The sequence below is a fragment of the Dipteris shenzhenensis genome, chromosome 30, assembly GCF_047967505.1.
Source record: "Dipteris shenzhenensis isolate YYH24624 ecotype China chromosome 30, Dip_SZ_1.0, whole genome shotgun sequence".
Taxonomy (NCBI): Eukaryota; Viridiplantae; Streptophyta; class Polypodiopsida; order Gleicheniales; family Dipteridaceae; genus Dipteris; species Dipteris shenzhenensis.
This window is the reverse complement of record NC_141625.1, coordinates 35,516,882-35,540,108: the sequence shown is the minus strand read 5'-3', so window position 1 is coordinate 35,540,108 and position 23,227 is coordinate 35,516,882. Positions and strand designations below refer to the sequence as shown.

The 23,227-nt window shown below is 42.5% G+C and overlaps 1 protein-coding gene across 5 annotated transcripts in view; it reads left to right on the top strand.

Moving 5' to 3' along the window:
- Positions 1-2,975, top strand: part of LOC147882037 (uncharacterized) — a 69,385-nt gene extending 66,410 nt beyond the window's left edge. For 4 of the 5 annotated variants that reach the window (XM_087401892.1, XM_087401889.1, XM_087401888.1 and 1 more), the window contains 6 exons: positions 76-225; positions 312-425; positions 545-583; positions 717-785; positions 881-979; positions 2,629-2,975. In XM_087401892.1, coding sequence (XP_087258018.1) covers positions 76-225; positions 312-425; positions 545-583; positions 717-785; positions 881-979; positions 2,629-2,793 — 636 coding nt within the window. In that variant the 3' untranslated portion in view covers positions 2,794-2,975. The remainder of the gene's footprint in view (positions 1-75; positions 226-311; positions 426-544; positions 584-716; positions 786-880; positions 980-2,628) is intronic. The other variant, XM_087401891.1, reaches the window with a different exon arrangement.
- Positions 2,976-23,227: the final 20,252 nt, after the last annotated feature.

Genomic DNA, 23,227 nt, shown 5'->3' with positions numbered 1-23,227 from the left:
ATGTCAAATCTGTGAATTTCTTTTCACAGATAGCTACTTGCAGTATTTTCTAATGGTGTTGTAATGGCAGTGTAGGCTTCCAGAGACACTCCTTTGCCGACATCCTCATATTTGAAGGCCTCAAAAGATGTCGGAAGACAAGATACAATAACGGTTGTTCCAGGTCACTGGATTGATCCTGGATGCGAACAGGGAGCTCCTGGGGAGAGGGACTTCAATCTCGAAGTAAATATTTTTCTTAAAGTTGTGTATGTCCTGCACTTCAGAAATGCTTTGACCCCTCGTGAACTTTGAACTCATTCCCGGAACAGGTTGCAAACATTGTAGAGAGACAACTGAATGCGAATGGTTGGGAGGTACTACGGCCTGATCGTGATGCTCCATACTTATCATGGGAGGAGTATTTGAACTGGGTTTCAAAGCAGGTACACTGACGATTTGTGAAACTTCAAGAACTGGAGTTACTGATTTCTGAAGGAGTTATACGTTTTGGTATTTTCACATGTTACCAGTACAGAATTATATGTTATTGCTTTGATCGCAGACACTCAAAGGCATTCCTGTCTTGGAGATCCATGGTCAGGTTAGGGCCCAGCCACTGCCAGCAGTTAGTTTTTTTGTAGAAAATATTTGTAAGGGCTCAAGCTGGCATACAGCAAGTCAAACCTGTTATTGAGAGTGAAAGTCTTAATAGATGGTCAATTTTGCAAGGATAGGGCTCTACTGCAGACTATAGGGGATTTGTTCTTGGAGTCATCGGGGACACCGAAGCGCCTCTCAGCAAGGTTAGGCATGGAGAGAATCCAAATTCAACAATCCTTCAAAGTTCTAGCTCAGTCACAATATCAACTGGCATTTGATTGCTGTGTCTGTCTTGCAGGAACTAGCAGGGGATTTTGGAATTTTCAAAATGGATTGGAGAGAACTTGGTGTGTCTCGCCGTGGAGGAGTGATTGTCGAGAGTTTCAATGCTGATGAGGTAACGAAACAGCTAGTGTTGTAGTCTTCCAGGAATGTGTGTGATGGTGTTAAATGTATCTTTGTGCTTTGGTTAGTCAAGGGTGGGGTAAATTGTCTAACAAAGGGGGAGGATTTTTTTTCTTGTGTCTAGTATGAAGGAGGCTCAGCTTGCTAAACTCCTATGCATTTAAGATACTTGGAAAGCACAACACGATGGTCTCTGCCAGTGCCTTCAATGCTACTGAGTGAATTTATATAGATTGCAAGTGATACCTTTCTCTGAAGTGCTGGTCTTTCACTTGAGAGTCGACATTTCAGCTATGTACAAGTTGGATGAGTTAGCTCAGCATTAAGTAGTGTGCAAACATGTATATTATAATGTATGTATGTACTAAACCCATAAGATGAAAAAGGTTAAATCGTGGAAGATATGGGTATGAACTTTCTAATGTATACCTACTGCAGGCACATCCAATTAAGCACCCAAGAGTCGTTCTAATCTCTGAAAAGCTTGTCCTCGGCAAACTCAAGGTGGTTGAAATCTCCTCCAACAACCTGATTCTATGTCTGGCAAGCAACCTGTGAGCTATCACCATAAGGATTTACATTCAAGATTGCAATCCAACTCGCAAGCTAGACTTACGGCCTCCAATGAGATCTCTTTGATAAAATATTGACGTTCTAGAGACTTCTGATCGAGATGGAAACACGTCGAGAGACTCCTGAGAGCAAGACTTCCATGGGCTCAGGTATGAGAGAAAAAAAGAGCATGCACAGCATCAGGCTGCCATATATATAGATATTCTTCACCACACGCTTCACGGCCTCCACATTCAAGATGCAAAACCGCCTCAAGTGATTGGTCAGCCACTTTCCATGTCCAATGAATGCCATCCATGCTGCCACATTACTTTGTGTGAAGGAGTCGCGTATATCACATGTGCAACCCCCGCTTTAACCTTAAAAGTATAAACCATGCAGGCCAAGGCCTCTTGTGGCCTTGGCCCCCATGAGGATTTTGCCAACATTCCCTCCTAAATCTGAATTGGGGCAAATCAAAAGATAACCTGACATATGAGCTTAGATGCAATACTGGCATCTGATTGGCTGCCCCAGAGTAAGATGGTGAGTGAATGTCTCTGTGACATGTGGCAAGGCCACATGAGATAGCCAATGAACAGTGCCATGTGGCAACCATCCCTGATGGATGTATATGGGGGCTTGCCACATCATGTGGCCCCTTAAAATTCTCTAACCCTTTTCCATGGCATAACGTCATGGGTGTCCTATTCCAGGATCTAAGGTCACCTACCACCCGTTTTGACCTTTTATTAGTCCTATCGGAAAATTACCCCAAGGGTAATTTAGTGAACTGAGTCCATAGTTCATCACTTTTTCCAACTCACACACCTCTCATCCCCAAACCCCTTTTGCTTGAGGGAGAAGGTTTGTCAGGTGGTGTGCCAGGGCTCGCATGTGCATGTTAAATCGCCCCATGACACATGCAATTTTCTCTCACAACAAAATCTCCAGAAACAATAAGCATTGAGGTTTGTGATACTTTGATGTACAAAGATAGTACTGACCTATTGTAGAGCCAGTTAGCAATATTACTAAGGGTTGTGTATCATGGATTGGGCCTTGATATAGCTTTGTTTCTGAAAGCAGGTGCTGCAGATGGCTCCCTGGCACCGCATTTGGGCAGTGAAGCACATTGCCAACCGAATAGTAGGCTGTATTGAATCAGCCTCCTTGAAAAATCGAGCTGCTCGTGGGATGCTTGTTGATTTTGAATCAGAAGATGATCCTATCAAACTGTGTGGGATTTCTTAAAGATAATAACATCGATAGGTATTCTTTTATGTTGAGTGTACAGTGCAGTTGTTAGAGACGTTACTTGTAACATGGGTTTGAGCACCTTTATTTCTGTGTATATTCTGACGGTGCTATGTAAAATGTATACAACTTAAGCTTTAATTCTTTGGATCTCACAGATAGAAGGAAAATCCTATGTACAGGATGAAAGCAATGCAAGATTGAATTAGCAAAAATGTTCAAAGTGAGTCAGTGATTCTGATCTCTATTTGGTCTTAAAGGCACGGAGCTCTTTTTTGACCAGTACATGGAATTCCCTGGCTGTTTGTAGTCTTAGTGCATGCCTTGTGTCTGGATCAACAGAGCAAAGTTATTGATCAACATAGTGGAGCATTTGCTTAGTCTGAGAATAGCAATCAAAACTCTGTAGAGGTGATATTTGAATATAGGAAATAAAACCACAAAGAATAGTAATTGAAACTCTTTAGAGCTGAGCAATGTGAATATGGGAAGTAAGACAACGAAGATTAGTAATTGAAACTCTGTACAAGTGATATAGGAAATAAGAAAACAAAGAAGACAAAGAAACAGCAATTTGAAGATGAAGATGATGAGCAAGAGAAATTGAAGATAGAACTTAAAAGATATTGAAGATATAACTAAAAAAGAAAGTTCAATTTGAAGGAGATAGAGGAACAAGAGAAATTGTGAGAAGATTAAATTAAAATTATTAACCCTTGCTGCTATCACTCCCAAGGTTAGAAGGACCCATCTTTTGCATATAGGTCTTGACTACCTTTTGCTATTGTTTTCACTTTTTGGAGGCATTCTAAAGCTCATCTTTAACAAGCAAGGACATAAAGTATAAAATTGTAGAAGGTTGAATGCATAATACAAGTGCGTGACAAACAAGGACATACATAAGACTATTGGTGCAACCGTCGTCACATCGCTCCCAAGGTGATAATTGGGCATCTTTGTCATACGGCTCCTTGTTATCTTTGCTACTGTACACTTTTTGGGGTCATTCTAAAACTCATCCTTTTGCCAATTCATGTGCATGTCGCCTTTGCAACTTATCTTTTTACTGTATCTCAAAGCTCCAATCAGATGCCTTGTCACAAGTCACATGCAATCAACCGTAGCCATAGTCCAATTGCAATCAATCATAAATTTAGATGGCTTATCACAAGTCACATGCAATCAACCATGTAGCTATAGCCAAATGCATCTGAAACTCCCTATGCAGTTGATTTATGACAGTCCTTGTTGAGGGGTTGACAACACCAATGCTTCAAGATATAGACAATAGGTAGACGGGGGGATGAAACCTTGAACACCCCACCACATGAGAGTTGGCCTCACTTCTCTCATTCAAACTCTGCGCAATACACTCTATTGCCTCCACAACATTTTACCTCCTTGCCACCTTCATCTCCCAAATATCTGCACGATTAGATCCATAGTGAAGAAGATAAAGGTTGACAAATTAAAGGGTTTGGGGATCCATTGTCCTCCAACATGACATTGTCCCTTGGCAGCCATCAATTGGTTGCATCATATAGGATTGTAGGACTTCCACAAGCTCTACACTAGGGGAGCATTGCGACACAGTTTGACAGGCCATTTGGCGTACGTCGTGACTCCTTTGTGAGCCCTAGTCCAAGGACGCGAGCTACGGGGGTCCATTTCTAGTTCCCAAAGTCACAAGCCATGGTGGAGTAGTTTGGGTCACCAGGGGGAAAGCGTTGCGAGGTATCCACCTAGTAATAAGTTCAGAAGAGGGGAGTGTCACATGCACCAAGGTCAAGCCTAGGTTGGAGTGACTACTAGTTGCGTTGTGAGCCAATTGCAACTTCCTACGTAGCATATATGGCAGGTTTTGGGGTCTCCAAAGGGAAACAATAAGAATCGAAAGTGGGATAGGGGAGGTGCCTTTTATAGTCATACTCAACCCCCTCCACGTCGGTCCCTATGTCTAAGCAACTAGCCCAGCCAACCAAGCTACTAGCTATTCAATCAGTCAAGGTTGGTTGGATCAACTAGAACAGATCCTTCTAGCCCCTATATAAGAAGTATTGGCCCCTCATTTCAGCACTCAGCTCCCAGTCTCTAGCAAAGCATTTTAGCCTATGGGCAAGGTTTGGGGTCATATTTCAGCCTTATAGATCCATCTCCCACATGTTGTCGTTAGGGGAGTGGTCTCAACGTAGTTTTGTATGCTGATTTGGCAATCATATACAATAGTAGTATAAGTACTATAGTTAGGAAGATCTCTTGTGTCTCTCATGCTTGAGTTCCCGTTGTATGTTCATCTATTTTTCGCACAGCTAGTCCCCCCCATGTTACATTGGTATTAGAGTAGCATGGTTCCTTCTGAATTTGAAATAGCTTTGAGGGAGTCCACGTATCAAAGCTCAGTAATGGTGGCTTAGTTAGCACACGAGGGAGCATGTTTGGGATTTTATCTAATTTTGTATTTTGTGCCTACCCTGGACTTGTGGTACCACATATCTCCCTTCCTTCCTTCATCATGTATCGTGCTTACTCATGTCTTCACTTGTATGCATTTATACCTTGTGGAGTAGTATTAGGGGGAAATTTATGCCTCTCGCAGCCATTGTTGCAGAAGTTGATGGGTCTACCAGTCTTTTATCTGGACCTGTCCAGTAAAGCAGCTCTTAAGCAAGCATTCGAGGCACAGGATCATCTCCTTGAGCAGAATCGTCCCTTTTCTAAGTAGCCTAGCAGGAAAAGAAGACAAAGGAGGATGCAATGACATTGGACCGTTTTCGGCTTCTGTTGGAATAGGAATGCCTTGAGGCCCGATCGCACGTCGATCCAGACATCGTGCCAACTTGGTAGCATACAAGGTCCAGCGTAGGTGAGGCCGAGGCAAAATGCTTTTACAGCATCAATAGTTTCTCACAGCTTACTAACAGTTCCTCTCCTCATCAACAACAGCTACCAATGTAAGTCCATCATCCTCTCATCATAAGTCCATCAGCAGTTACCAGCGCAAGTCCAACATCCGCTCATGGGTCTTCAAGTCCATCATCCACTCATGGGTCTTCCACCCTAAAGCACACTATGGTGGACTATCTATATTTAGCGCCCACAGATAGCTCTTCATCAGCAAGTGGTCCTTTATCCGCTCAAGAGCCTTCCATCTCCAAGCACAGTTCAGTGGAAATTCTGCCGTAGCAGCTCAGACATTGGCTTCCCTTGGGTCTACCAATCCACGGGACCATTCAATTTCCATAGTAGCTACATGCAGTTCCTCAGGTCTTCCACCCATGGGGGTAGTGCATCCATTTCCAAAGCTAGCCCTTAGGAGTCTTCCATCCTTGGGGCCAGCTCATAGTCAGCACGCTCATATGATGAGACTCTTGGGTCTACCACCCATGGGAATCATCCAGCTAAAGCAACTTATTCTCTTGGGGTTCCTACTCGAGGGGATCATTCAACCAGTATAGTTAAGTCAGGTGGGTTTTTCACTCTCTTGCAGCTTCATCATATCCATTTAGTTCTTATGGGTCTTCCATGCAGGGAGCTCAGTCAGCTGGATCAAGTTTATTAACAGTTTTCACAGTTATCAGTGATGGCTTTTCCATCCTTAAAGACATCTCAGCCACATCAGTAGTTGCAGTAGATGAGCCTCTTGGGTCCACACCCAAAGAGGTTGTCTAGTTCCCATAACTAGTTCTCTTAGGGTTTCCACCCAAGGGGACATGCCAGATGCAGCAGATAAGTATTGTCTCTATGCCAACATGGACTTAGGTAGCATAGAATGTGTGTGTAGGGTAGCGGCAAAGCTCCACTTGACATGCAAAAGGCTAGAAATAATCTCTCTTAAGAATCCTCAACATGCATCTCCAACATGCAACTCCTACATGCATGTCCTACATGCAAATTCTACATACGATTCCTACATGTAGTTTGTACATGCAACTCCTACATGTAACATGCAATTCCTACATGCAACATGCAACTCCTACATGCAACTTGCAACTCCTACATGCAACTTCTAGACGTAAGTTCTACATATAGAGAGAAAATGTCTTACAATTCCTACATGTAGAGAGAGAAGCTCTCCAACTTGTATAAATATCCCATAATGGGATGAAGCCCACACTCCTTGGGACATTGTGTTGAGTTCTACTTTGGTATTCCAAGCAATTGTCTCCAAGTGTCCATGCTTCCTTGCACTCCATGTCCAAAAGCATGTCCTAACCTTGCAACTCCTCCTCCCCTCTCCTCTAACCTTGCAACCCCTCCTCTCCCTCTACTCCCCCCAACTCCTCCTTCGCCCAACTCCTCCTCCCTTCTCCTCTCGCCTCCTCCTCCCTTCTCCTCCCTCTCCTCCTCCCTTCTCCACCCTCTCCTTCTCTCCTCCCTCCTCCTCCTCCCTTCTCCACCCTCTCCTCCTCCCTTCTCCACCCTCTCCTTCTCCACCCTCTCCTCCTCCCTTCTCCACCCTCTCCTCCTCCCCCCTGCTCTTACACCTTCTTTCTCTCGCACTCCTATGCTCCCCCTAAACCCTTAGTCCCTCAACCCTTAACCTCCATGATCTACGAGGGAGTCTGGAGACGAGTTCTCCGCCATGTACTCTACCTTGAACCTTGGACCTCCTTCTGAACCCTGAACCTCTTCTAAAGCCTGGAACCTCCTTCTAAACCTTGGAACCTCCTTCTGAACCCTGAGCCTCCCTCTAACCCTTAAACTACTCCTAAACCCTTCAACCCCCAATGAAGGCGAAATCCTTCGTTACCCAAAACATGATAATGCACGTTCCTTTCACACATGCATGCACTAGTCTTCTTACCACACTTAAGCCTACGTCTCTCATCGGAATACGATCCAAGGTACTAAGCTACACTTATACTACAAACGACGACTTCAATATATCTGTAGGTGACAAAAAGCCTTGGAACCTTGCATGTTGAGAAGACCCTACTCTTCCTACGGCAGCCATGGGAAAGAGCCAACATTTGGTGCCGTTACCAGGGAGACTAGCATCTCAAGTAACGAGCAAACATATGCAAGTATGTGTAAAAAACAAACTACCACAAACTTTCACGAACATAGCACCCAAGGGCGAGGTGAGTAAATATTTTTCCCAACTCTAGCAAAAAATATCAACCCCAAGCATCAACCTTAGGTTACTACCTTAAGAAAATTTCTTTATTTCTTGAAAAGAAGCCACTTAAAGAACAAATTAGGCTATCTAATGGAAACCAATATGTAAAGCTTGCAATTTCAAACATTTCACCTTTTTACAGAAAAGCGATCCGAGCTAACCATGAAAAGTTATGGTCCGGGAAGAGTTTAGGGTTTAACCCTAACCCTAAACCCGTTCCTATTAAAACCCACTCCACCCCTTCTTCCACATCTAGCTTCCATCCTCTTCCCCATTCCGAGCCCTACGCGAGACCCTCCTCCCTCTCCATCTCCCAATCTTCATCGGTGAGTTGTTTCGAGCTGTTCTCATAGCGATAACCTGGCCATCCACCCACTGTCCATTCGCCCTCAATAATCTTATTACATCGAGAAAGAATTGGGAGAGCATTGTAGGTGATCATCTTCCCCTCCCTTTTAATTCCTGTCAAAGTTTTATGTTCATCAAGTTTCCACCTCCACCCCCCTTTCCGTCAAAGTTTTCTGTTCGTCAAGTTTCCACCCCCCCCCCGCCCCCCTCTTTCCACCTCCACCCCTCTTTCCCCTCCACCTCCTCCCCCCCTTCCCCCTTCCCCCCCCCCCCTCTCCCCCTTCACACACCCCCCTCCCCCTTCTCCCCCCCCCTCCCCCTCCCCCCCTTCCCTCTCCACCCCCCTTCCCCCTCCCCCCCTCTCCACCACCACCCATCCCTCCAACCCGTGGCGATGCTTGCCTCGCCAACCGCGACGCATTGGCGACTTCTGCCATCATGGCGATGACGGCCGTAAGGATCACACAGCACCCATCAATCTGCCTTCTCCTCCCCCTCCAATGCTCCATCCACCTCCGCCTCGCCATAGCCTCCACCCCCCCTTAAAAAAATTAATATTTATTTATTTACCTAATCCTAAATGTAACCTAACCACTAACCTAGGTTAGCTTCACTAGGTTAGGTTAGTCTAACCTAGGGTGGGTTAGTTAGGTTTGGTTAGGTTAGAGTAACTATAGTATAGTTAGTAGACTAATTATAGTTAGTTTAACTAACTATAGTTACTTAGCCCCACGATTAGGTTAGACTAAGTTAGGTTAGAGTAACTGTCATTATAACTGGCAGTTTCTCTAAATAACAGTTAGAGTAACTGGCCAATTAAAGTAATTGGACAGCTAGGATAACTGGCCAGCTAGACTAACTGGGAGTTCCCTAATTCAGTTACCTCCCACTAAAGTTCATTCACACTAGGCTTAAGGCCAAAGCCCGCCCACCCCCCTCCCTCATCCCAAAAAAAGGCCACATTTTACCCCTACTTTAACCCATCGTAACTCATCCATTTGGGACTCAAAATGAACCCCGATAGAGCCAAGATTTCACACACAAAAACACCACACTATGGGAACTTTTTCCAACCCATTTCAAACCATTTTAGCATCCCTATCACTTGCTAATTTGCACCCTCGTGTGGGCCTCTTTTTGTAGTAATTTGCTCATAAATTTCCACTGTGACCTCTAATTGATGACCTGTCTGTATCGGCACATTGCCACACTAACGTGGGACAATCCTAGGCACATTATTAACATGACAGTCCCTACTTTAGTAATGAATCTCTAACCCCCCTAACACACCTACATCAACACCCGCAGTTGTGCGGAAGAGACACCCGTTCCACCTCTCGACAAATATGCATGCAACTACGCTCCGGCCAATGCCTTCGACAACCCTCTGACCCAAATTCCCCCCTAAAATTCAGCCAATCCCATTGACTCCTCCACGACGCGACATGGCAGATCGTCGTTGCCATGATGGTGACCTTGAACTCGAAGCAGATGGGAACAATTTCTTTAACCCTCGCAATAATTTTGGCTGCAACAATCAAGGCAAGTGCCCTTGGGAAAACTTGAACTTCCCAAATACAATGGTTGAGGCGATCCAGCAAGATTCCTCCAGCATTTTGATGCCGCATGCCAAGCTGGAGAAGATCAATCAAATGACACCAAGGTCGCATGGTTCCCCATGGCCTTAACTGGATGAAGCCTCAAAATGGTACCTAGACCTCCTACTGGAAGAAAGAGCCACATGGGACCTGCTACAAACTGAAGTCAAGAGGACTTTCAAATGGAGAGACTACAAGATGGTCCAGCTCTCCAACTAAGCAAGCTTGAACAAGGTCGACAAGAAGATGTACGCACGTACCTGGGCAAGATGAAATGCTTAATTGCAAAATGTGACCCATGCCCCAATGATAAGTACCTCACAGCCTGGTTCAATGCAGGCCTAAGAAATAAAATCCTCAAAGACATGAAAAAGATTAGCAGTTACAAAAAATTCAATGCTGCTCATGCGACAGCCATTGACATCGAGGATGGCATGATAGACTCTGACATGAGAAGTGATGATGGAAGAGCCAGTACGTGAGATAAGCACTCTAAAAAGGAAAAATCCAAGTCCACTACGAAAACATCTAATGAAGATCGCCTAGAGACCATGACCATGAAGTTAAGAGAAGAAATGATGCAGGCCATGGAACAAAAGCTTCACATGTCTCAGCTGCCACCTCACACTTATCCACAGCGAGAAAATGTATGGTGTCCACATTGCATGGCCAATCACAGAGCAAATTGATGCCATATCCTAAAAGCCAGGATCAATGCACAAGCCAATCCACCGCCAAGGTTGTGGTGCCACATTTGCACAGTCGGTGGGCATGACGAAAATAGTTGCATCTTCAACATGCGCAACAACTCGCCCTTACCTCAACAATACCAATCGGCACCCATCCTAGTGTACAAGAAATCGACACTTGCGCAAGCACCCCCAGCTCCAAGGCTGAATCTTGTTCTCGCAAGTCCTACAATTACTCAAGAATCTGAATCCACGACCATATCCAAGAGTGCCAAATCCAACTCCTCCGACAGTTCCAATACAACAACTTTAAGCTAAGGAAGTGGATTCACAATTTGACTATGAAGCTGAGTACCCAGTGTACTATGTGGAAGGAGAAGAAGGTTTAATATTAGTCTATGCGAATCAAGTTAGTCCCAACACATATCGAGCGTCAATCAAGTGCTACGGTGTGGAGAGAATCACGGGATTGCAAAGTGCCCTCATCCTAGTAGCCTCACGATTTTCCAACCACTCTGCAAAGATTGTGGCATTGGACATGCCTGTATGGATTGTCCCATGAAAAAGGTCCCACAACAAAATGAGGCTACACCTAATATCCCAGTCAACATTATTGCAGTGGACCATCAAAGTATAGGGCCGATAAGTATATTATCACAACTTGTGAATGTACTCCATGCCACAAAAAGCAGCCATCAAGGGCCCTAAATTTCCAATTCAATCAATAAGACCTCTTCAAAAGAAAGAACAAGTGCCTATACCTCTGCCAAGCAATGAGCAGCCAAGCTCATCCACAACAGCTCGCGAGCCTCAAATAAAAGAAGCTCCATACCCTAATGCAAAAGTGGAGAAGTCTCGATTTCAAGCACTTGAACAATGGGTGTAAAAAGAACAAGCTCAATTTGAGGGCTGAGAAGCAAGCACAAGATCCAATCCCTTGGCCCCACCAAGTATTGACACTGTACTTGAGCCTCTGTTCCAGCACAACAAGATCCACAACATAATGTACCGCCACCCCAACTTGAAGGTGCCACACTCTCTAGCATTCTAAGTTTCTTGGTGTCCATTCCCATCAGAATCCTCTTACGAAATTGTCCCAATATCTGGGAGAGTTTCAAAGGACGGATTGAACTAGTAAATCCCCCTCCCGTTATGGATGACATCGAAGATATCCCTGTACGGATGGGTGAGAGAGATGACATACACAACATCATCGTGCCTGTGATCCATAAAGCATATGATGAAGTCTAGGCCATAGTGGATGGTGGAGCATGTGTGAATGTCCTATCCAAGGAGCTCTACGATGCATGGTATCTCCCACCAATGCAAAAGGCTAATTTCAACATAAGCCTTACAAATGATTTACGTGCAAATCCCTTGGGAATAGAGAATGGAGTGTCAATAAAAGTCGTAGGAGTCCGCTTTTCTCTTCAATTCACAATCTTGGATCTCCCCAAGAAATCTTATGAATTCTTGCTTGGACGTCCTTGGTTGCGTGAAGCATTGGTCCTCCATGATTGGGGAATTGATAGATTGACAATCCAAAATCGTGACACCGCAGTAAGTGTTAATGCAGGGCCAGGAGCAATAAAACCAATTGTGCCTAAAGCGTTGGATGAAACCTCTTCAATGATGATCTCAAGAAAATCAGCCCCCTACAACAACATGCCTTAGTGGGCGATACACAAAGCAATGTCAACAATTGGATCCAAGCATTGGCAACCATTGACAACAACTGCCATACACTAGATCCCATCTTCTCACAAATTGATGCTAAGGTCATGCAGGTAAATCCTCCACTCACACATGAAGAACCAATTGATTCAGAGGTGCCATTCTTTATGGTTGACCTTGAATGGAATAGTGAACCTTAAGAAGCTACCTATTCCATGGCATCTCCCTAAATCCAACAAAATGCCAGTTCATGGTCACCCACGGAGTTGTTTTGGGACACATTGTTTCTCAACATGGGATTGCAATTGACATGGACAAAATCAAAATCATCATGGAATTGCCTCCTCCTACAAATTCCAAAGTTGTACAGGTCTTTATGGGGCATGCCGGCTATTATAGAATATTTATCTTGTGGTATGCCATGATAGTCATACCACTTTACAAATTAGTAGTGGAATTCTTATGGACAAAAGAGTGCAACCACGCCTTTGAGCTTTTAAAGTGGCACCTAATCACAACATCCATCCTTATATCTCCCAATTGGGATATTGATTTTCATGTTCATACTGATGGCTCTAAGTATGCAATTGGGAGTGTGTTGTGCCAACCTGGTAACCATAAGAAATACTACCCATTATACTTTGCCAGTCGACAACTCAATGATGCAGAGATCAACTATACAAGCATAGAAAGAGAAGCCCTAGCAATGATGTATAGTGTTAAGAAATTTTGACACTATTTATTGGAAAATGATTTTGTCTTCTACACCGACCATCAAGCATTGCTTTATCTTGTGAACTGTCCATGTAAAATAGGAAGAATAATCAGATGGCTACTCTTAATTCAAGAAGTCAATTTTAAAATAGTGGTCTGCAAAGGTGCCCAACACTACATTGCCGATCACATGTCTCGTGTCAAGTCAGGAGAAGAAGCCACTGGAGTAGAAGATGACTTGCTAGATGCCACACTATTTAAAATAGATGATGTTCTAGAATGGTGTGCAAACATCATTGGGTACTTAATGGCAGAAAGACCACCCCCTGAAATGAAAGCATTGGATGCCAGAAAACTAATTTTAAAAGCTGCACCCTATCAACTCATTGCAAGACAACTATACAAGATGGGTAAGGACCAGGTTTTAAGGAGATGTGTAATACCACATGAAATCATGCCAATCCTATGTAAAAATAAGTTCTCTAACAATACTCACACATGAGTGTCATACCTACACACCAACTAATCTAATGATCAATGGTACACCATATCAACATGGATGTAGGTTCAAAAACAATGCTGCCACTAAAGAGGATGCAAAGAAAGAGCCCATCACCTCAGCCACCACGAGACCCTCTCCAGAGTTCGCATCCATCTATCTCCTCTCAACCAAGGTGACCACATGCATTTGTGGTTCAGAGAGATAGCTTTGATTAGGATTCTGTGCATGACATGGAAACACAAGAAGTACAAATGCCACCCCAGTCACCACCGGCCTACACAACCATTGACAGGGCCTAGTCCTTGGAGCTTGTGTAGCCATCTACATCAACTTATGCTCTTTCCAACACCACAATAGATTTCTTAGAGCAAAGGGGTCTTGGCAGTTTGTTTGAGAGCCTAAAATCCTTGAAGGAAAGTCCTATAATGATCGCATATATCAGCAACTTTGTCCATTCTTACCACTCCAGCGATGCATAGGTTGGCAAGTACGGCACCATCACTGTACATCAAAGTCAATATTATACTCAATAGTACAGTGATTCAGTGGGCCTTTTCACTCCCAAATCAAGGTGGAAAATACCCCAAAAATCCTAGTGACGCTAAATTTCTCAAAATACAGCCTCTCCTTGCCAAGGGCACCAAGTTCCATAGGGATGGGATATTACTTCGCACCATCATTAACCCTCGACTCAAGGAAGCAACAACATTCCTATCCACAATCTTGGGGGTTAAGTGTGGCAAGAATCGATACCTCCCACTCCGCACATTTGTTTTGCTGAGTAGGCCACTAAAGCTATTCTAGATCCAACATGTGGGCTCAGTTTCTAGTACCATTGGCCTTGATGCTCAATAGGACAGGTTTGCGAGACCAGTTTCATAGTTGGAGTGGCAGGTGTAGCTATCAACAATATGGAGGTTTATGACTCCTCGATAGTTAGTGAGTATAGTCATGTAGTTCCCTTCACAGTTACCCTTAGTTCTTTAGGGAGGCAGCCATTGTAGTATCAGTCAGTTGACGAGGCTTTCCCATTATTATGTCCTTCACTCTAGGAGGTTATTTATACAGTGTCCTAGACCATTGGTAGTTCCCTTTGTGATGATATCAATTCGGCTGATTCATCAATAGTGTGCTCTTCAACCTTGGTAGTACCTCAGTACCTTAGGGGGACATGCTTAGTCCCAGTATCCCTTCTGGAAGAAGCTATGCCATCCATCTCTCAATCCTTTCGAGAGGCATACCAGTCACTCAATAAGCATGCAAATCATTAAAAAACTATGGAACATCTAGGGGTAGTGTTGCTAACTCTCATCTTCTCCAAGGAGCTGTCACCCTACAAAATGAATAATATACAAATAACTCCTCTCCTGTAGATAGAAGCCTAGGGGCTACAACTGCTATATGTATTGACCTACAAGTTGAGAGATATAATTAGGCTCATATACTAAATGCTCCTCATAGATACAACAATGTTCTATCTCTATCTCCCATAGAGCTATTTAGTAATCATACGATGTTGCCTTGTGTATAAGGCCTGCCATCTACATAGACATGACCTCTATAGCTTGATTACTATCCCTCTCTAAGTGATGCATCATTTATACATGTGCCATATATTGACAAACTAAGGATGTAAGTAGATAGCTGATGGTAATTACCCCATGAATGATTAGGGCCAAAAAAATTCATCAATGTTACAACATGATCACTCGGTACTTGAACATACTACAAAAATGTATAATTCTAGACTGGTACGACTAAAAGTGGATGGAGCTAACAAATATTTTCTTGTAGAAGGGGATGATCCTGTGTTCACATAAGTGAAGGGTAGAAGAAGTAGAGATAAAAAGGCTAGACCTCCCCTCCAAGAAGAAGTAGAGATAAAAAGGCTAGTCCTCCCCTCCAAGAACTGTCTGAGAATAGGAAAAAGCCAACTAAGGGTGTGCGTCTGACCCCCAAGATGGAAAACCCTTTCAAGAAGAGCAAAAAAAGAGCTAATTTTATCAATTACATAGATTTTTCTTCCTAACTATTAATATGTAGGGCATCTCCAATGAGTTTAGGCCTACATTGTTAAGAAGACGGTTGAAAGCAAAAAATTAAGATCTAATTTCTTGGGTTAACAATAATTCAAGGTAGGTGGCTCTCAACTTCTTTGGCAACTTCAAAACATTAACATCTCATATTATGATGCACATTAGGGCAAGTCTCCCCTACGTGTTAGTAATAAGTTATCATATTGTGTTAATAGAATAAACCCACCACTGGGAAGCATCGAATAGGATCTATTTTTTGAGTTTATGCCCCTATCTCTTCAAAGAAGATGGATTTTCTCTCCAACTAATGTTATCCTAATGGGGGCTTTAATATGTTTGAGTTTCTAGCTAACAGGTGGAAGGTTTCAGCAAGGCTATATATAGGTGGCAGTAAATTAGATGCTTGGCTTGAACAAGATTTTCTCAAAACAAGAGCTTTTGGAAATATGGCCCTTAGAGGCCCATGAAGAGGAAGCCTTAGGCAGCCAAGCAAGGAGATGTAGAAGAACAATAGAGGGAGGTGGAATCACTAGCATGGGAGATGGAAGATAACAAATTGCCGAGATGAATGGATTCAGCAAAATGCCAGGCAGATATATATTGAGGTATATCGGAAGGTGCCACACCATAATGAAGTGGCAATGTACTTTGCAAAATTCTTGTACACACACTTCATAAAGGGTATCCAAGGTCATTGTTTGCTTGGGTGCAGCCATTTTTGGTGAGGTTTAGCGAATTTTATGTATATAGGTATCTTGCATGACCCATAACTTATGCATTGCTCAATGGAATTCGGCAAACTTTGTCTTCAACTTCTAGTACACATTTAAAACTTGAACATGAGAGAAAAAAAATATGGAATAAGGATTTGGAATGAGACCATTAAAGCATTACAAGTGCTATGTTGCATGTGAAGCATGCATCCTGAAGACTATAGGATATAGCAATTTATTCAAAAACATCAAATTTTTGTTCTATACATACATGCAACCAAGTAATCATCCAAAAGTACACTATGTGAGCTTCTCCTCAACCCAAGGACACACCTAAATGAGAAAATTAGGCATGGGTTAATGGGACTCCAATGTTGTGCTAAAGTGATGCATACCTGTTTGAGGGCATGCTCCATAACTTTTTTTTGATTTGTTGAAAACCAAAACGGATTGAAATTTGGAATCCAAACTAGTGGGACTACTGCATGGTGGTCTTAAAATGCTGATAGTTGTTGGTATTGGTACTCCCACAAATTTCAAATTTTCACTCCTGCCCATCAAATCTTGGAAGATTAAGTACTTGCAACCTACCTCTGCCCTGCAACCCACATGGACCTCGACATGACCTTGCACAGACTTTGGTTTGTCATTGTCTTCTTTCAGGTAAGTTGTTTTCTATTCTTTTCTTGCCTCACTAGCTAGCTTCGCTGGGTCTATTCTGGACTGATCGTGGCCATGGCATCAATGGCAACATGCAGCTCACCATGGCTTGCAAGAGAAGCAGACAGAAGCTGCGAGACTGGAAAGCTGAAAAGCCAGGTCAAGGCACAAGGAACAAATTGAGGATCGAGGAAAGCGCTTCTACAGTATCAAAACAATAACGTAAGACACCTTTACAACATCTGTGAAGGGAGAAACAATGAGAAGAAAGAAGACTCCTTGCAGAGTAGCAGCAGGAAGTGGCTGTGCAGATGCATGCATTCGATCATTGCCATTAGAGTGAAGAACACGAGCTGTGATGAGGCTGTGATGTCACGATTGGCGGGAGCATTTGAGGCAGCAACATCAGGCCATTCAAGTGATTACTAGTCTCGAATCTTCACAAGCTTTATCTTGCACCCTAAATTTCGTAGAGTAATAAACCTACCAACACCTCGGGAGATGCACGCCCAAGAGGCGATGCTCTCTAACCTAAGAAATGGCCAACAGAAAATGAAAGGGGTGCATAGCTTAGATCAACTAGCTGCAAAGAGGGCAACAATAGCTATGTTGGTGTCCCCTGAAACAAAGCAAAATGGCTTGGGCGCACAATGTCAAAGATGTTGTCAATCAGAAGGACCAACGTGGCTCAAGTGGTTGAACACAGAGTAGAAGCAATGCATGATCATCTCGATTTGAGAAGTCTGTGGGCTTCAACAGAACACAAGACAAGGAGAGACAGCCTAAGTGCAGAAGTCATTGCTATAGTGATGATGTTTTGGCATGAAAATATGAGAGTTTCTCCTCTGGTAAAAAGGGTGATACAAAATCGCTCAAACGAGCCAAGCAACAGAAGCATATACATGTCGAAGATATACAACATTGTTTGTTACAAAATTATCCTTTTGAAAAGGGTGATACAAAATCGCTCAAACGAGCCGACATGCAAAAGCATATACATGGTAAAGTATATGCAAACTACTACTAATACTGCTCATCCAAATCGTCATCCTCGTCCTCGTCCTCATCGCACTAGCATGATCCTTGGCCCTTGTGAGCTATGCCTGATCCTTGGCCCTCGTGAGCTATGCCTGATTCTTGGCCCTCATGAGATGCGCTTGATCCCTGGTCCTCATCGAAGCTATGTAAGCCTAATCCCTCATCATCACCGCTCAACTCCACTGATGGGACATTCGGGCTTTGACTCTAAGAGTGTTATACCGTGCAAGCAGCCACCTCATCCCAATCGATTGTCGCTCCCAATGCCTCCTGCTCAATGAACCACGGCTTTGTTCCTACACAAAACGCACATCTCGTCTCTGTGTCTGTAGGAAGGCGACCCATTGCAGCTTGCTGTGGGTCCAATTTATGAGAGTTAGATAAAGTGCATGCAATATGTAGTAAAACAAAATATAATAATACATTAAATGAGAAGAAGTAAACTTAGCACGGTTGCCTTGAATGCCAATTATCCACCTACACCAAAGTGTGAAGTACTTACGGAGTCCAGCCGTCTCCTCGCAACCCTCCTCTGACCCTCAAACAGTTTGGGATGGTCCCTGTACTGCTTCTTGAAAAACTTCCAGTCAGCTTTGTCTGCCCAACTGGGTTTAGCCTTCCTCTTTGTGAAGTATGCAAAGTTGGCCTATAATGCTTCAAGAGGACCCCCATGCACTCTTTCATGTAATCCGAATTAAACTCCCAATTTGGAGGGTTAGGATATTGTCTTTTCAATTCATCGATGATTGCCTACTTCTTTCCCTCATCTTGGTACTGCCAGTCAGTAGCTATGCCGCTCCTAAAGTGGTGGCTCATCAACAGCCTCATGGTGGCCATCATTGCTAAGCCCTTTTTATTTTCTATTATCTCTTCAACAACCGTGATTTCATAGGACAGGTCCTCGACCGGATAAGAAGGACTCATGGTAGTGGTAGAGTCAGAGTGAGTGGTGTTAGTGCGAGTGCTTACGGAGTGAGGAGTAGCAGTGGGAGTAGGAGAGGGAAAGGGACCTGACTGGTACTAGGTCTTTGGAGCAAGTGGAGACCTGTAGGGATGTGAATGTGCTGACTCGTCTACATCTCCCAAGTCAGCACAACATAAGCGACCCTTCCTACTCTTCCAATGGGCATGCCCAGGTGATGACCCCTCAGTCGAAGGGGTTAGAGGGGATGGTTGGATAGTACGTCCAGTCGTCAGTGTAGGAGAGGGATTTACTAAGGTCCTCTAGGATAGCAGAGAGAAGAATCTTGCTGCCTCTCCATCAGTCATCTATGCGACAAACATGTCGGGACTCCCAACAAAGCCACGGGCTACTAGCAAAGGAGTTTCTCGAGGGGTAGTCACAGTGCTACATTCGAGAGGAGTCAGTAGTCGCAAGGGTAGGCCCCTGAGGTGTCGCCTGAGTGGAATCAAAGTCCTCTGGAGAGTAGAGATCATGATGTTTGAAAGAGGGAAAAAGAGATCGAAAGAGGGGGAAAAAGAAGAGAGGAAAATTGCATAAGCATAAGAGAAGGAAGAGGGAAAAAGAGCATAAGCATAAGAGAAAAAGAAAGAAAGCATATGCTTATGCTTATGCATGAGCATATGAGCATAAGAGAAAAAGAGAGAAAGCATATGCTTGTGCTTATGCATAAGAATATGAGCATATGCTCATGCATAAGCATAAGCATAAGCATAAGTATAGGCAAATATATATGCTTATGAAAAGAGGAGAAAAAGAGATCCAAGATGGTGGTACATGATCCACGTTGCACCATAAAGTAAGTAAATTTTTAAAGATAGAGATGTGGATATGGAGATGCCACTACCAATGCTGGATCCAATTGATCCAGGTGGATCTAGCGACAAAGAAGATGAAGATCACAATATGAGCCAAGAGGAAGATGCGCATAATGACATCGTACGGGAGGAAGATGGAGATCACAATATTGAGGAAGGAGATGACGATCATCAAGAATCAACACACTTTATTGAAGAAGATGATCAAGTCTTAGATGAACGTACGATGCTAGAGTACAATGATGATATAGGAGATCAACTTGGTATAGAGTTAGAGATAGACTTGTTTGGCGCATTAGACTTGGCTCAAGATGAAGTCGTTGATGTAAATGCTCTTCATTGATTTTTTTCATCTCAAACTTGGACATGAATATATGAGCTTCAAACTTGATGTAAATGCTCTTGTACTTTTATTCTCTCAAAGGATCAAACATGTATGAAAAGGAATAAAAATCTGTCATTGGAAAAAACTATCTTTTAAGGTCGGTATGGGAAAAAACACTCTCTGTAAAATGTCGCTATAGGAAACTATCTCAGTGTCACTATATAACAACCATTCACAAGTCTAATAAGTGTTGCTATATAGCGACGCTCTTTAAACATCGCTATATAGCAACACTTAATGAATCCCACTTTGGTTACTGGCAATTAGCACCCCAGAAAATGGTGTCAATTTTCTCCCTCTTAATCTCCCAAACTTCCATTATAAGGTGTGTTCTCATGTGATGTTTCTCAATTGTTGTTATCTTGTCAATGGGTATTTGCATATTATTAATATGAAAATTTTCAAAAGTTGTCCTTCACCAACAACTGCTTTGTCTCTACTGGTTCACTATGCATGGTGTTTGTTAACACCACCAATTGGTGTTTATTAACACCTCAAATAAAATATACATGTTGTCCCCAAATGGTGTTTATTAACACCACCAAATACATGATTTTCAAACTGTGCCACCATAAATGCTTTGTTCTGGTTTTTACACGCAATGAAATGTTTCACAACCAATGAAGTTTTTCATAATCATTGGAATTCCAAAATATTAGCATATTAAATATTGGCAAAATTCCCACAATCAATGAAAATTTTTCCAATTTTAATGAAGTCTTTTCCAATTTTAATGAAATCCACCCAATTTCGAAATTCCCAAAATGCAACTTTTGTCCCACTTTATCTAATACGGTGTTACACCACTTATATGTTGAATTCAACAAACTCTTTCCAAATCAAATGGTGTATCTATACAGCACCTATTAGGCCATATTTGCATGTAGGTGACCATTTTGTTGCAAAATTACCCATTATGATGTATTGAATGGAGGTCACCACTTACAAGTTTGGGGAATTTTGAGATTTATTAGGCCATATTTGTGTGAAATTGACCCATATAGTGCTCCCAAAAACCCAATTTTGGAGTTCGCCAAGTGATACTGAGTGGAGGTGACCATTTCAAAAAAAAAGTCCAAACAAAGGGAGAAAGTCCAAAATTTTTGAATAGTGTGTTTATCATTACTCTTCACTCATTAAAGGTGATGTACATTCTAAGTAGACTCCTAAGTTTCCCTTAATGCATCCCAATACAAACTTTAGCCCACTATCAGGGGCCCTTTATATAGGGTACACGTCAGCCAATTAGACCAGGTAAATTTCCCTAAAAAGAAGCCAACCATAGAGTGTTCTTTGCTAGCCAGTCTACTACTATTGTTTGCACATATAAATTAGGCTTTTTCTTTGCTAACCTCTACTTATTGGCCTCTACAATTGCTATTATTGTGCAGCTTGGTGCAACTTCCACTCTTACTTCCATACGTAGTGTACCTTTGTAATTCCTATTACTACTCTTGCACCAATCATAGCATTCATGTCCTAGCAGTGGCTGTAGGTGGTAGCCCTTATGGTAGCCATATTGTTGCCCACATGGCAGTCTCACCTTTTCCCTATAGGTCTTTCACTACTACACACGGGCCCTATTTCAATGCTTAAGTAATGACGTTTAGCACACGCAGGGCGCTAATCGTTGATAATGAAAGCGAAATTCGTTAAGTGTCACTATATAGTGACTTTAAACAAGTGTCGCTATATAGTGATGTTTAAAGAGCATCGCTATATAGCGACACTTATTAGACTTGTGAATGGTCATTATATAGCAACACTGAGACAATTTCCTATAGCAACATTTTACAGAGAGCGTTTTTTCCCATACAGACCTTAAAAGATAGTTTTTCCCAATGACAATTTTTTTTTCCTTTTCATACATGTTTGATCCTTTGAGAGAATAAAAGTACAAGAGCATTACATCAAGTTTGAAGATCTATATTCATGTCCAAGTTTGAGATGAAAAAAATTTAATGAAGAGCATTTACATCAATGGCTTCATCCTGAGCCAAGTCTAATGCACCAAACAAGTCTATCTCCAACTCTATACCAAGTTGATCTCATATATCATCATTGTACTCTAGCATCGTATGTTCACATAAGACTTGATCATCTTCTTTAATAAAGTGTGGTGATTCTTGATGATCGTCATCTTCTTCCTCAATATCGTGATCTCCATCTTTCTCCCGTACGATGTCATTATGTGCATCTTCCTCTTGTCTCATATTGTGATCTTCATCTTCTTCACTAGATCCATCTGGATCAATTGGATCTGGCATTGGTAGTGGCATCTCCATATCCACATCTCTATCTTCAAAAATTTGCTTACTTCGTGGTGCAACTTGGATCATGTACCACCATCTTGGATCAGAACGATCTGGATGAAAAACCACCTATATTGAAAATGGGTGACAAACGCCATCAATTATATATATGAAATTATGCTTAAGTACATGTATCAATGGATCTTTAAAAATGAAAGCTTCGATTAATGAAATCATTAGTATGCACCTGCTCACAGTGCTCGGGAAGAACAAAAGTATCACTTTCATCGGTCCAAAGTTTGGTGGAGTCTATTGTAAAGAAACGGCTACTGTCTTTTCTCATTATCACATGGGGACCGTTGAAAATAGTTCTAAACCATTTTATATCAAGAATGAAAATACTAAATCGTCTGAAATCAATTTCATAGATTTCGCATATGGTTCCACAATAATCCAACTGTAAGGAGAGAAGATTGGTATCCGAAGCACTTGCTCGGCTATCTTGTGTGAAGTTAGCCATGACTTCACATTCATACGTGACTCTCTTTGAATCGATGCGTTCCATGAGAAAATGTCATCCACATGACCATAATGCATTGTACTTTTTGTACTGCAAAAGAGCATCATTAAAACAATCAAGATGCATCTATTTTATAGCGTATATTGCCACAAATAATTACTTAATTATGTCAAGAGGTAAGAAACTTACATGCATCATACATCCAGATGATAACTCTTGCTCGTGCTCGTTTATTGTCTCTCCATCACGTTCGGCTTTACGTAGAGCAAGTTGTAGCCAATCAAGTGACATGTGAGTGGGGAGAAAAGTGAGATCCTGTGGATATGGTTGTGATCCCCTGTAAATTACTCTGAATCTCTTCCTTGTAACTATTCTTTCTACTTTGGCTGCTTCATATGTCTCAA